This window comes from Drosophila arizonae, chromosome 4, assembly GCF_054131065.1.
Source record: "Drosophila arizonae isolate 15081-1271.41 chromosome 4, UAZ_ARI_1.0, whole genome shotgun sequence".
Classification (NCBI taxonomy): Eukaryota; Metazoa; Arthropoda; class Insecta; order Diptera; family Drosophilidae; genus Drosophila; species Drosophila arizonae.
In genome coordinates this window covers 4499256-4513730 of record NC_142924.1, presented here as the reverse complement: position 1 = coordinate 4513730, position 14475 = coordinate 4499256, and the positions used below count along the sequence as shown (strand labels likewise).

Sequence of the window (14475 nt, the reverse complement as noted above, 5' to 3'; positions counted from 1 at the left end):
TATTTCGTGTGTGTTGCAGCAACAACAACAATCCGCTGACATATGAGATGAATATATATATATATATATCCATATTTTTATAAATATATGGGTTTATGAAAGTAAATGCCAAAAGCTTTAAGCGAATCACAAGCAAAAATGCCCTTGAACTTGAAATGTGCAGGCATAAATTAGCAGGAATTAAAGAGAGTGAGAGGGAGTGAGAGGGAGTGAGAGGCAGAGAGAGAGAGAGAGATAGAGCAGCAGCTGACGGTTGGCTTTCACTTTTGCTCAAGCATTTCAATTCTGTGTGAAGGGCTCTTCATTTCAGCCAAATGCAATTGGAATTTTTATACCATCGAGAAATGGAAATCAGGGTATAATGGTTTTGTGATAAGCTATGTAACAGGCAGAAGCAGACGTGGCAAGCGCTATAAAGTATATATATATATATATTAAGAAGAGCAGTCCAACGAGCTGATTCCGCTTAGACTTCTATGAATATGAGCTCTTTTTAGAGCTCAGGGCATCTCCTAGTCGGCCAGTTCCGCCTAGAGCACACTTACTTGTTTTCTGCTCTTTTTTTTGGAAGGTAAACAAGTGCGACGCCCAGCTATGTAAGTGTGTGTGTGTGCGTGTCTGTCTGCCTGTCTGTTTCGCTGCGTGTGCGACAAGGTCAACACCTTTCCTTTTGCCAGAGCGAGAGAGCACTAGAGCTCTCTAGCTGAGGTACTCGAAGTTAATTGAAATAAGTGTAATAACAAGAAAAGAGATTGCGCATACGCCCTGTTAATTAAAATAGATATTTGCATAAATTATATAAGCAATTGTCGTATTCGAATTAAGCGTGTTAATTTACTGCAGACAAACGAACAATCGCACAATCAGACAATCCAGTCAATTGGCCAATCTATCATAACTCTATCAATAGACCCCGGACAGACAGCTACCCTTCATTAACTCTATGTGTGTGTGTGTGTGTGCGTGTGTATGAGTTATGTGTTGGCTTTTAGTTTCAGCTTGGGCTTTTGCTATCAATCGCAACACGTCAGCAAACGGCTGCCACCTTAATTAATCCAGTTTTTATGGAGCGTCTTGTTTAAATTAGTTTGACATTTAAGTTTTGCGAAGCCAATGGCTACTGCGGTTGTTGTTGTTGTTGTTGCTGCTGTTATTATTGCTGTTGGTCTTTCTCGCCATCATCTATGGTCATAAATTTTTAATTTCTGGCAGTGAGGCTCTCATCATAAATTGCTTTTTAGTGCTACACAAAATATCTTAGCCAAATGTGAAAAGAGCAAAAGCGAATGCCTTTGGCATTCAAATGACCAGATCTTATGACTAGCCTGAGATTCAGCAACCAGTTGAGCGGGCGAGCAAACGGATGGACAGCCGATTCAGTTCCAGTCACAGCCCAGTATTCAATTCTCATAGAGTTGGCGAGAGAGAGGAGAGAGACAGATAGAGAGGGAGGGGAAAAAATTAAAAAAAAAAACAAACAGAACAAACGGATTCTTCAACAATCGGACGTGTTTGATGATGAACCTAATGTCGATTTGAGCAATTTCAACAAGCGCTTAACAACAACTCTCAAATCTAACAGCAACATTTGATTTCTGATTTTATAATAAAATTAAAAAGCTGTTTTTATGCAAATTGTTATATTTGCTGTTGTTGTGCCTCTGCTCGTATTTATATTTAATTATGTTAATTAAACAAGCGCGGTAAGTTCTGATCGAAGCTGAAAACAGGACAGCGGCTCTAAACAAGTAGGTGATACGTATACTTTATGCCCCAAACCATATTGAAAGTGGTTTACCAGGGTATTTTATAGAAATTGGTAAGCCTAAATAAAAAAACCCTCATGACTCGGCTGCCCTGACGTATTTACATTTCATATGCTCCACGCGTTACAAGCATGATATTACTTTATATAAGTTTGATACGTTTAGTATAATGGATATTATTGATATTAACGATGCGGTATTAACGATACGATAACATATTTAACATATGTAGCAGCATACGTACGGCTACGGCATATATACATTATGAAAAATATTTACATACTTTGTTTACGTAATACACAAAACACCCCTAGCATACGTAAAAGATATATCACACGTAAAATACGCAACGTAACGTAGTTTACGCAACTTACGTAGTTTACGCATTTACGTAGTTTACGTAATTTACGCATTTACTTAGTTTACGTAATGTACGCAATTACTTAGTTTACGTAATTTACGCATTTACGTAGTTTACGTAATTGCGTAGTTGACGTTATTGCGTAGTTTACGTAATTTACGTATTTGCGTAGTTTATGTAATTTACGTAACTTACGTAGTTTACGTAACTTGCGTAACTTACGTAGTTTACGTAATTTACGTAACTTAAGTAATTTACGTAACTTACGTAGTTTACGTAACTTACGTAATTGCGTAGTTTACGTAACTTGCGTAACTTACGTAGTTTACGTAACTTACGTAATTGCGTAGTTTACGTAACTTGCGTAACTTACGTAGTTTACGTAATTTACGTAACTTAAGTAATTTACGTAACTTAAGTAATTTACGTAACTTACGTAGTTTACATATGTAGTTTACGTAAAATAAACAACATGAAAACCTCTAGCCCTCACTTGAATTTTTGAGAATCGAGGAGGAGAGCATTAGCTGAAAATACGTCACAATCACACCAAACTAGCTAAATTTATTGTTCGCTAAACTGATGCGGAATCTAATGAATAAGAAAAGATAACGATTCCTTAAATGTTAAACTTAAGCATTATTTTCAGCCAAAAACTTGTTCAGTTTTCTTTTTATCAACTAACCATAATTTTTCTGAAGTGCAGCGGCTTATGCAGCTTGCAATCTCAACTTTATGAATGAGATTTGATGTCTGCGCTTGATTTCTTTTTTCGCTCTATTTTGATATGCAAGTCGAGTCGAGTTGGCAGCGCCGTCTGCAGATTCATTCACGGCGCGCCAAACCTACCTCAATTTTGGTCTTTTTTTGGTTTTCTTTGTCGCGCTCGTGCTAAAGCCGAAGACACATAGTTTAAGCTGCAGATGGCCAACTGACGGCAGCTGGGGAAGCTGTAAGCGAATCCGAATCCGAGTCTGAATCCGAGTCCGAATCGAGCCTCAGCTGAGCGCGTGCATATAAAACCAATTTGAGCGACGGCCGACGAACCAGTTGAGCGCAGACTTTGCCAACGTTTTCAGACGCGAATCGCTAGCTAACCAAGTGCCAAATTCGTGTCGAGTTGAGTTACAAATGCATTTGGCCAACAACAGCAATAACAACAAGTTCGTTTCGAGCCAAGCAAAGAAATTATAAATATTTTTGAAACATATTGTTTTTGTGACTTTGCGTGTGTCTTTGTGTCGGTATTTTGTGTGTGTGTGTGTGTGTGTGTGTCTTTGCAAAGCCAAAGCTAAAGTTGAATTTCGTCAAGTGTTTGGCTTGACTTTGCGTTTTCTGGTCTTCGCATTTTATTCGTGCGACGTGCGCGCTAGCGAACGGTTGTTGCTTTGTCTTATAACGAATTTTGTATCTGACGGATACGCGCGCGCGCTCAATCGCTCGCTCTGCATCTGTGCCTGTGTGTGTGTGCGTTTGTATCTGTGTGAGCTTTGAGCATTAAATTGCTCTTGTTTGGCTTGGTATTGGTATTGCTTTTCGCCTTCTTCTGCTGCTGCTGTGCGTGTGAAGAAAGAGCAATATTTTTATAATAAAAAAAAATTGTTACTATTATTATTGTTGTTGTTGTTGTTGTTGCTTGGTGGCGAAATAACGCCAACAACAATTGTCGATGAAACAACAGCAAATAGTTTTTCCAGTGCAAAAATTATAGTTATAAATAAAAGAAATCACAAGCAAAAAGTTGATTTATGTAATAAAACGTAATTGTGTTAAATATCAGCAGATCGCACGCTTTTTACACCAAATGCAAATGCGATTCAAATCAAAGTAAACAAAAAGCAAAACCAAGAAAAAAAACTCTGCAGCAGCTGCCATCAAAATTGTGTTATTTACGTTACGGGCAACATCGCAACACTTTCCTTGGCCCTGCTCAACCTGGTAGGTACGATCTTCCTCTGCTTCAGTTAGCGCAGCTGCATTTGCAGCGCGCTTACATAAAGTGCTGCTCCACATTTGACTGGCTGGGCATGCGTTATGCAATTTTTGTCACGCTTAATGATGTATCGATGGCGGTGCTCAGCGCTGTGCTGCCTGCTATTAACATATTCAATGCCTAATCGCAAATGGCAGCGGCCAGCACCAGCACCAGCAACGCCAGCTGACGAGGCCAGCAATTCCGTTTTTGATACGAGAAAGCATTGGCCTTAATTTGACAGCAAACTCTCTAGCCACTTGCCAACTGCAATTGGCTTAAGCTTCGCCATTCACTCAAGAATGCAAACACAATAGATCGAAGCTTTAGCTACCAGACGAGACAGACAGCTTTACTGTTTCAGTTTTTAATGCTCACTCGTCAAAGTGAAATGAGTATATTGGTTTTTGACATTGTCCGACTTGAAGCTAGAGACTTAAAATTCTGATATATTCATGTATACCCACGAATTAAATTGTCATGATTTTTTCGATCTGTCCACTAGGGGCATGGCTTATTAGAAAATGTAGTTTCCGGTAAGTCAGATATGCTTCTTGAATTGCTACAGACCTGAAATTTGATATATATGCTCTGTTTGGCAGTCCAAAATAAAAAATTATAACCACGCCCATTGGAGGTCAAGGAAAATAGGTTTAAACTATATATTCTAGAGCTAGAAACTCCAAATTCAGTGACTCTTTACATCCCATATCAGTCGGGCACGTTAAGTGAATGAGTATTATGCAGTCGGTAGTGCTCGACTGCTTGCTTAATTTTTGTTTTGTCAACAATTTATCAGTTCGTGGTTGATTTTTTATCTGTATTTCTTTTGTCAAACATGTTATTTTCAGTTTCGTGGCTATTAGCAGGCAAACAAATGTCAAGAAATGTTCCTGGAAGTGCTTTCATGTTTTTAAATAGCATTTAATTCTAGTATAAATGGACTGAAATTATCTGCTTATTGGACGCCAATTGGAATTGCTGATCTGATTATAATTCCAGTTTTTATTTTCTCATTTGAAACTGGCAATTGGAATTGTCAAAGTATTGCTCGATACTTAAATCGGCTTAAGCTGACGGCTTCTTAGATATGAATCGGAAATTGTTTATTGTAGGAGGATATTATTGTGATATATCAGAGACCACACAGGAACTGTTAAAAGCTTTTGAATGTCAAATATATTATTAAATTGAAATTAAATGAAATGACAGCAAAAATGTATATCTATAAATATACTATTAAAAATTATTAAAAAATGATTATTATTAAAAATTATTAATAATTTTGCTATATAAAATCCACGTTCATATACTTGTATTTAATACACATCTAAAATAGCTGTTAATGCCGTTATACAGTTGTGTATTCATATGCATAATATATATTTTTTTATTATTGTTTATTTTTATTCACATTAAATTATAAAATACAATTTCGTATACTTATATAAATTACTACTTATCGATTACGTTCCGCAGCTTATTTATAGCTTGCTTAAATAGAAACTTATTAAAAACAATTATGTGAGATGTGGCAAATATTTTATTCATGAATACAAAGTTGCAATAGTAAGCAGCGTGTGGCTGCAATCGATAAATTTTCAAAGTGCCAGCGAAAAAACTTGTTGCCCCTTGTTGTTGTTATTATAGTGTGTGTGTGTGAGCGTGAGAGTGTGTGTGAGCAAAGACACTTGACTGGCATAGCAGAGCCACCCGCTTCTGCAGCTGCTCGGCTGGCGCATTCTTGGAAAATCTTTAAGCCAAACCAACTTAACGAACTCGCTTCGCATGTGTATGAGTGTGTAAGTGTATATATCTTCGTGTGTGCGTGTGTGTGTGAGCTTGCACATCATGTTGTATGCAATTCATTTGCATTGTTTAACCATGCACCGTTTTCTTCTTTAGCCGCAATAAAAATAAAAATGGCTTACAGCAAAAACGATTTACATAAAATTTATTGCTGCCACATTACAAGGCAGTTAGTTAATGTTGTAATTGTAGTTACGGCTGCTGCTGCTGCTGCTGTTGCTGCTGTTGCTGCTGCGACTGTTACTGATGCTTAATTGTGTGAAAAGGCAATCGCAATGTGTGTGCTATTAGCCATTTGGCCAACAGCCCGGCACATCACGTATACGCCACGTGGCGAGCCTTGAACTCGGCTAGCATTTGAAAACAGGGATGCCAACCGGTTCACTAACAAACCAAGATAGCCGATCAAATAGTTATAAATATCTGAATAACAAATTATGGGTGCAAATCTATTTATTTATATTAGTCTAGAGACGATTTAGCACACAGTTGGGCAAAAATTCAAATATTCTATACCCAAAAGATCTACAACAATAAGATTTTATTCTTATGTATGCGTGTTTTTTATTGTTTTATATTCTGTATAAAAGAATATATCGTAAATAATGTAAGCTTATTAATAGATTTTACATATAGATTAGTGTAAAGTTAAATTTTATTAGCCAGAGGTTTAATCTTAATGAGCTCTTGTTAACAGATGACAGGCGTCGTTATATATACATCGAAGGCTTAAGATATTTAAATAGATCTTAATATGCTATAATATATAGTAAATACATTACATGAAGCCTAGACATCGATAATTCCAATAATCGATAACTTTTAAAGTCGTCGATATATATTAACACTCTTCAGATTTCAAACATGAACTTTATTGTTGAAAGGCGTCCTCCATATGTCATTATAGTTCAACACATTGTAATACTCCATAGAATATTATAACGGCATAAAAATGTTTGATCATCTATCGCTGGGGCAGCCTAATCGCCACTTCAGTTGGCACTCGGCACTCGGCACTTGGCCAAATTCGCATGAGTATTAATTTTGATATTTGATAATTTGGCATTATTGCTGTTTTGTTTCCAACGTTTGTTGGACAAGGAGCGCTCAATCAAGGCGATCAATCAAAGCTTCGATGGGCTGTTACCGTAGCAAATTGAGCAAGGTAATGTTAATCAAATCTATATGTATATATATATATATATATATATATATATATATAAATATATGCACCTGATGAGCAGATGAGCATCTGCACAGATAACTGAACTTCTGCTCGTTGTTTGTTGCCCTTGTACCGAATATTCGAATATATATATATATGTATATATAACATACATGTACGAATAGCTGATATATGTTAATGCTTCATTGTCCGCCGGATCGAAAATGCTGTTGGTCAGCAAATCACTCGCTCGCTCGCATCGGTAGCCGATTTGCAGCTGTCTTTGCTGCCTTTTGTTAATGGCATTTAAGTCAGCGATTGATGCCTGATGTGGCTGCGTTTAATGGCAGCCTAATGAATTATTAGTTTTGAACGGCCTTTCAAGCGGACAAGCTCCAAAATGTTAACAGCCAGCAAAAAAAAAAAAAAAAAAAAAAAAAAATCAAAAAATTAAATAAATCGAGTTTTAGCTAACAAATAAATAAATATAAAAAATATAAATAAAAGCAAAGCTGAGGAAGTGAGGAAGTCTTGATGAATACGCGGCTTAATTTGTAGGCGTTGATTGTAATCAATGTATAAGACAAAGTGACAATACAGGTATTATCAAATGAATATATATGTATATCCTATTATATATGTATATTTATTGTATTTTGTTTCTTACTTTTTAAATCAGTTTTGGCTAGTGAACTCAATGCTCATTTTGTTGTTGTGTATATCTTAGTTTTGAAGTTTTTATTATTTTATATATATTTACATATATATATATTTTTTTTTATTATATTTTCAATATTTTTTTTTAATAAAAAAATTTATATATGTTTTTTTTTTTTTTTTTTGGAGTTATTAATGAATTTATTTATTTTTTTTAATTTGACTTTTGACTTTTATTCTATCATATATTTTGCTCAAAATTGCATTTATTTTTCAACAATTTTTTTTATGTAGTTATTATTTTTATTGATTTATTTTAATGCTTTTATTTTATTGTCTCACTTTTTCCTCATTCCAATTTATTTTAGTTATTTGCGTTATTTATTTTCCTCAATTTGCAACATGTATTAGCTGCCTTTTGTTTGCCTAAAACGAATTTCGTATCATTATTTGATATTAAAATTTGCACATTTAATTTTTATTAATTGATTCATTAAGAAACTAAAACAAACATTTATGATATATATATAAATGAATAGAGATACACGTATATGAATATATACATACACATTTTTTTACTCTTATTGATTACTGGAATCTGACTATCAGTTAATTTAGACACGCCCGGGGCTTTCCGATAAATATATATACATATATGTGCAATATTTATTTGCTTAAGATCGTGTTTTTATTTATTTATATACACATATGCATGTATGTGTATGTATTTAAAATTTATGTTTTATTAGCGCTTTGGTGTAGCTGTTTCATTTGATTTTAAATTTACTTTTTGCTGTCAGCTAGTATGAATTCGATTTTGATCAGGTTTTTATTTTCATCTTTTTTTTAGTTTTTTGCGAGTGAACAACTTTTTTTTTTTTTTTTTTTTTGCCGCCTAGCCAGCAACTGGGTGTGTGAGTATGTGTGTGTGTGTGTGTTTTCGATATTGATTTTTCGTATTAAGCGCATTTCTGCGTACCGTTTTTTCAAGGCCAATCAGTGGCGGGGCGGGCGCTGCCTTTGCTGCTGGTCAAGCTGGTCAGCTAACAAGTTTTCTTGCTGTTGATCAATTAAATGAAATTTTAGCTCTCGTTGCTGCTGCTGCTGTTGTTGTTGTTGTCGCTCTAATGATGCTAAAAAATGTGTGCAAAAGTCCAAGTGTCAACGCCGGCGCCAACAAATGCAGCTCAATACCATCTGCTGCTGCTGCTGCTGCGTCGGCTGCAACTGCAACTGCAGCTTGGCCTAATCAATTGAACTGCTGCTGCCTTTGAGATGATTAAGCCATGTTTGCACTTATGTAAGTGCGGTATCCGTTCGCGGGGCGGGCGGCGGCCATAAGTCGTCTCAAGTGTCGTCATCTGGTGTTTCAACATTTTTTTTCTGCTTTTCTTTCAATTTTTTTCACCTGTATTGTTGCTGTCGTTGCTGTTGTTGTTGTTGCTGGCGAGCAGTTCCGCCAATTAGTGCTGCTTCCGCTGCAACCAGAGACACCGAAAACATAACAACAACAACAACAACAACAACAATAAAAACGACACTTTTCTCAGCTTTCCACTTGCATTTTCTTTGATGAAAAACAAAAATTTGTGGATATATCTCTACATATAAATAAAGTTTGTCGTAGTTAGTGTTGCTTTTGAAATAATTTGCAATTTGCATAAATTATAGAGTCCAAAACAAAGAAAAAATGCCATCAAACATTGCGCCTTCGGTTACGCGTCGAAAATTAACAAATTAGTGCGATGTTTCGCAAAGCAACGCCAGCAAACTTCCGAACCAACAGAAATCCAAAATAAACTTTCCAAAAAAAGGTCGCGCATGCGCTTGGAATGCAAAAACCCTATATAAAAAACAAAATAAGACATCAACAAGGTCTTGCACATGGCTATGTTTGATGTTTGGGATTTACTCGCATCTTATGTAAGTTGAGAACCGCTCGCAACGCAGCAAAGCAGCCAGGCAAATTGATGGCTCAGTCATGGATGGTTTACCCCCTCGCTCACTTATGGCTGTTGTTGGTGTTGTTGTTGTTGGAGTAGTTTTTTTTTTTTTTTTGCAGTCGCTTCTCACGCTTGTCAGAAAATGTCAAAAGTGACGCCGCTGCACATTAAAACCAAGAAAAAAAAAAAAAGAAAAATATTTAAGAGAAAACTTAGGCGATGCTTAGCATAACAAAGTGTGAATGCTCTGGAGGGGGCGGCCTAGAAAAAGGAGGGAGAGAGAGAGGGGAATGCCTGGAATATGAAATGTGCTGAGAAAAAGTCAATTGCAACTAAATGGATAACCAAGTGGATAATTATTTAAGGTGCTAGTGCTCCGCAGATAGAGCTGCCCTTAGGAAGCAGCCGATAAGCCCTGATTATAAAATTTAAGAGAGCCTACGATGATAATGCCTAGGAAGAATATAAGAAAAAGAGTATAAGAATAAGAATACCGGGACGATAACCTTTAGATAGAATCTTCATACCTTGAAGTTTGTAATGCTAGGCTCCTATCTGGATCAACCGCAAGTGAATCGAAGAATCGAGCCAAAAACGTTTTGGATTAGGGAATTCTTTGGCAAATTGCCAACTTAAGCAACTAAGTCTATCGTAAAGTCCACTAAGAAATGCTAAGAATGTTTAATTGTCCTAGATAATCTTTTAGCCAAACATCGACTCAAACGCATGCAAGACATTGTGTTATAAATATACAAATTGAGGAGCCACTTAGATCGTAAAATTCATTAAGCTATCCATAGTAGCTATCATAACATTAAGTTGCTTTTGCAACTATTTAGAGTGGTTTTGCATTAGTGGGAACTGTGTTAAGAACTTATCTATTAATAACACATCTGTGTTAATAAAGTTAGTCCAAAATAAACAAAGATTCTGGTTCTGAGAGTAATATCTTTAGTATATACATAAATTTGTGCTATATGCATATATGAACTGAACACTAACAGTATACTCCATTTCAGCCGTATGGCTATGTGAATTTCAAAACAAGAAAATTTACGATAAACATCAACTATTAATTGAGTGGTCCAACTGAAATAATCACAACTATATTTGACCACATTTGATAGCATAATAATATAATTTAAACAACATTTCCTATGTAGCCAAACAAGTCATATATTCAATAGACTCCTTGGTACTACTCTTCATATAATAAGACGCGCATTTTTTGCGGAAATTTTAACGCACGCTTAAAAGCTTTGGCTCTGACAATCGCTACATCAGTTTGGCTGCGTAGCAGGCAGGGGCAGGGGCATGTGCAGGGGGTAAAGATCATAATTGAGCGGGGAGTCAGGCGCCATGGTCAACGGAAAAGGTGAAAGACAAAACAGCCAATGGTCGCAGACTGCTGCTGTGTCATCTTGCAGGCGCCTCTTTGTTTAACTCTGCAGCTGCTGTTGCCTCTGCTGCGACTGCCTGGCATAGTTGACTCGTCTGCCTGACCTTTAGTGTTGAGCAAGCACAACAACAAATCTGCATATCATTCATTTTGTGGCAGTCTCTGGAGCTGGAGCTGGAGCTGGAGCTGGAGTTGGGATTGGAGTTGTCGCTGTTGTTGGGAACTCTGTTCCCGTGGCCGACAAAATTAGTTGGAAATGCGGGGGAGTTGCAAAACAATTTACGATTATTTGTCTGCGCCGACCGGGCTGACTTAAGCGCGATGTTAATCGTCGTATATGTCCAGACATAAATTTCAAGAAAATGTCAAGGATTTGTTTTGGGCAAAAAGAATGCAGCGAAATAAAAGAGAAAGATCGTCGCAGGGCAATAAAATGAAATACATATACATATGTACATATATAAAATGCAATCAGCGGCTGGCTAATCGCTCAATCGGGTCGTTCGTCTGGAGGCCGACCTGTGGCTGCATGTTTGCCTGACTGCCTGCCTGCCTGCCTGCCTGCCAGTCTGCTTGACACATTAATTGGAGTTAGCCCAGACGACAATAACAACTACAACAACAACAGCAACAACAAACGTGAGCAAGGTCGTTTCTTTCTTTTACTCGCGCCGCCCGAAAAAAAGAAAAAGAAACAAACAAAATAAAAATCAAATCAAATCAATTTGCATATATAAATTCTATTTTCTGATTGGATCTGCCATTGAATTATTGTTTTTTAATGGCATTTCAAACGGTGCCTTTGTCTTTTCCTGCTTCTTTGTGTGTTTGTGTGTTAATTTGACACTCGCTGTCAAATGATTGATGTATAGAATTGACAGACAGTTTGGCACAGCCCTAAGTGGGTCAGTGTCTAGACATATATATATATACCTATATACCTAACTATATCCTGTTGTTATGCGGGTGCGGATCAATGATGATGTCAGCAGCTTCAAATTTTGGCTCGACTTTTGATGACTCAATTCCAAAAAAAGAAACAAATCGCGGGTTTGGCTTGACCATGTAAAGAAATAGAGATGGAAGCTGCCTTCGTCGCCGTCGCCGTTTCCGTCTCTGTCTCTGTCGCCGACTTCGTCTCTGTTGAAGATGTTGTAATGCAGTTAATGAATTTTTGCTTGTATGTATATGTGTCTATGTGTGCTGGCTCAAGCCAAAGTTGGGCGCCAATTAACAATTAACAGTCGTTTCCAGTTGCCACAACAAATCAATGTTTATCTTATTTGATTTTTTTACTTTTCATTTTAGCCATGTGCCAGCTGCCATAAACAAAGCCACGCTTCCTAATTGAAAAACTGCCAGCTAAATGGACGCGTAGCACGTGTGTCAGCCTGTGTGTGTGTGTGTGAGTGAGAGAGAGAGCGCAACGACGTTTGCAAGCATTGCAGTGGACATCGAGATTGAGAGAGCGAGAGCAGCGAAACGAGCCAAACCAAAACACTGGCCAAAATGTGCAGCACCACAAAAATGGTTTACAGTTATAGAATTTTATGGCTTTCCGGCGTTTTACTAGGTGAGTACTATGGCCCCAATAATCGAGCAGACAACACGACAAGAGACAACGAGCAGACACGAGCAGGGATCGAGACACCAGTTGGCAGAATAATTGAATGCTAAGCGCGTTGATTAGACGATTACTTTGAGGCCGAATCGATGGCACGCGTGAGCCACATAATAAGTATGTGAAGAGCAGTAAGAGCAAGTAGAAAGATATATACTATAACGGAGCAAAGACCCTATAAGAGAAAAGAGTCGATAGAGAAGATGTTGATGTATAGATGACTGAATTGAAATTCTGAGAAATTCAGAAAAAATAATTGATAGATATAAACATATATAAGCAGACTCATCATCTACCGATTTTTTCTATATAGCTCATATATTGCTGGTCGCCATCGATGCCCAGGAACCAGCCAGTCCAGTATTTCAAAACCACAAGACGAAGGAATGGACGAATTTAGATAATATAACATTCTCGTTCGATTGCAAAAGGCGTTCGGTGGGCTTCTATGCGGACATGGAGTACAATTGTCAGGTGAGTGAGTGCGAAAGAGACAGACAAATAAAAGAGCTTACGCTTAAAGTTCAAACGATTTTATGAAACTGCCTAAAAGTAGGCAACAAAATATATTGAATGCAATGTAAGCTGAGATATAAATGAAAATATCTTAAGATTAGACAAATATTAATAAGCTGCTTGTCTTCAGGTCATAGCTATTGTGTTCTCATTTATAATTAAACATGTTAAATACCCTTATCCCCATCCCCCATTCACAGTCTTGACGATAAAGGCCTAAAGCATGGATAACATCCTTAAAGCAGTCTAAAATGCTAACCATAGGGTTACTAAACTACCCCGTATGGCTTTAATAAAAAAAAAAAAAAAAAAAAAAAAAAAAAAAATATCTTAAGAATATATTATAAAGAAAAGTTGATAGAAAATTTGAAATAATATAAAATATAATATTGATATTTAATTTACAATATCTAATTAATAATATTTTAATATTTTACATTTATTTGCAGATATTTCACATGTGCGACGAGGAGGGCAATCGAATACCACATTTGTGCGCCAATGAGACAAGCTTTAATCAGGAATACAGAATATGTGATTGGGACTACAATTTCAATTGCACAGAATCGCCGGTTAGTTCTAGACTCTTAAGCAATCATAAAACCGAAGATATTTATAAAATTGATTCATTTCAGAAATGGTTCTATCTGAACGAGTTGACATATGCGACAGATCCGCCAGATGAAGACGATGAGGACTATTGAATGCAATTAATTAAATATTTATTGTCTTTGAGAAAGAGCAAAACACTAATTAAATTAAATGGATCTAGCAAGAAGAAGAAGAAGAATAGGAAGGAATGGATTGACGCAATGGAAAAGAATATGTTTCCATATGAATAAACATGTTAACTAATTTAAGAGATTTGTTGACAATTTTGTTGAGTTACGTTTTGTGTACAATTGTATGTAGTCTAATTTGAAGAATCGAGCTTGGGGCCATCGAGCGCCGAGCATCGTGTAAATAATGTAAATAGAAGGCCGTCAACTATCAGCAATGCGAAGGTCGTCAATAAATAGTTTACAAATAATGTAATTGTTTGTAAGTTGAATAAACAAAATAGAAAAAAAAAGAAAAAAAAAAGCAAATAATAAATGAAGCTCAAATTGCGTCCATGAAATGTAAAATATATAAAATACTCGCAAATCAAATAATTGTATATTCCTTTTTACCAATTTACGTCGATTTGACAAAATGTTTTGCACTTATAACAAAATGTCAAAATTACTTTATACCTAGTATAGTTTTTGCTTTTGGTTTTGTTTT

General features: G+C 36.4%; 1 protein-coding gene across 7 annotated transcripts; it reads left to right on the top strand.

Annotated features, from left to right (window-relative positions):
- Window positions 1-3150: 3150 nt before the first annotated feature.
- ckd (cracked) lies at window positions 3151-14363 on the top strand. 7 transcript variants are annotated; one of them, XM_089466782.1, is made up of 6 exons: window positions 3170-3290; window positions 3825-4065; window positions 12381-12645; window positions 13007-13167; window positions 13659-13781; window positions 13845-14363. In XM_089466782.1, the coding sequence occupies exons 3-6, from the start codon at window positions 12582-12584 to the stop codon at window positions 13911-13913; spliced, it is 417 nt and encodes a 138-aa protein (XP_089322908.1). In that variant the 5' UTR covers window positions 3170-3290; window positions 3825-4065; window positions 12381-12581; the 3' UTR covers window positions 13914-14363. The 7 variants fall into 7 exon arrangements, with proteins under 7 accessions (XP_017863047.1, XP_089322908.1, XP_089322906.1 ...); XM_089466780.1 differs by having other exon boundaries at window positions 3809-4065; XM_089466784.1 differs by having other exon boundaries at window positions 3171-3290; window positions 3908-4065.
- Window positions 14364-14475: the final 112 nt, after the last annotated feature.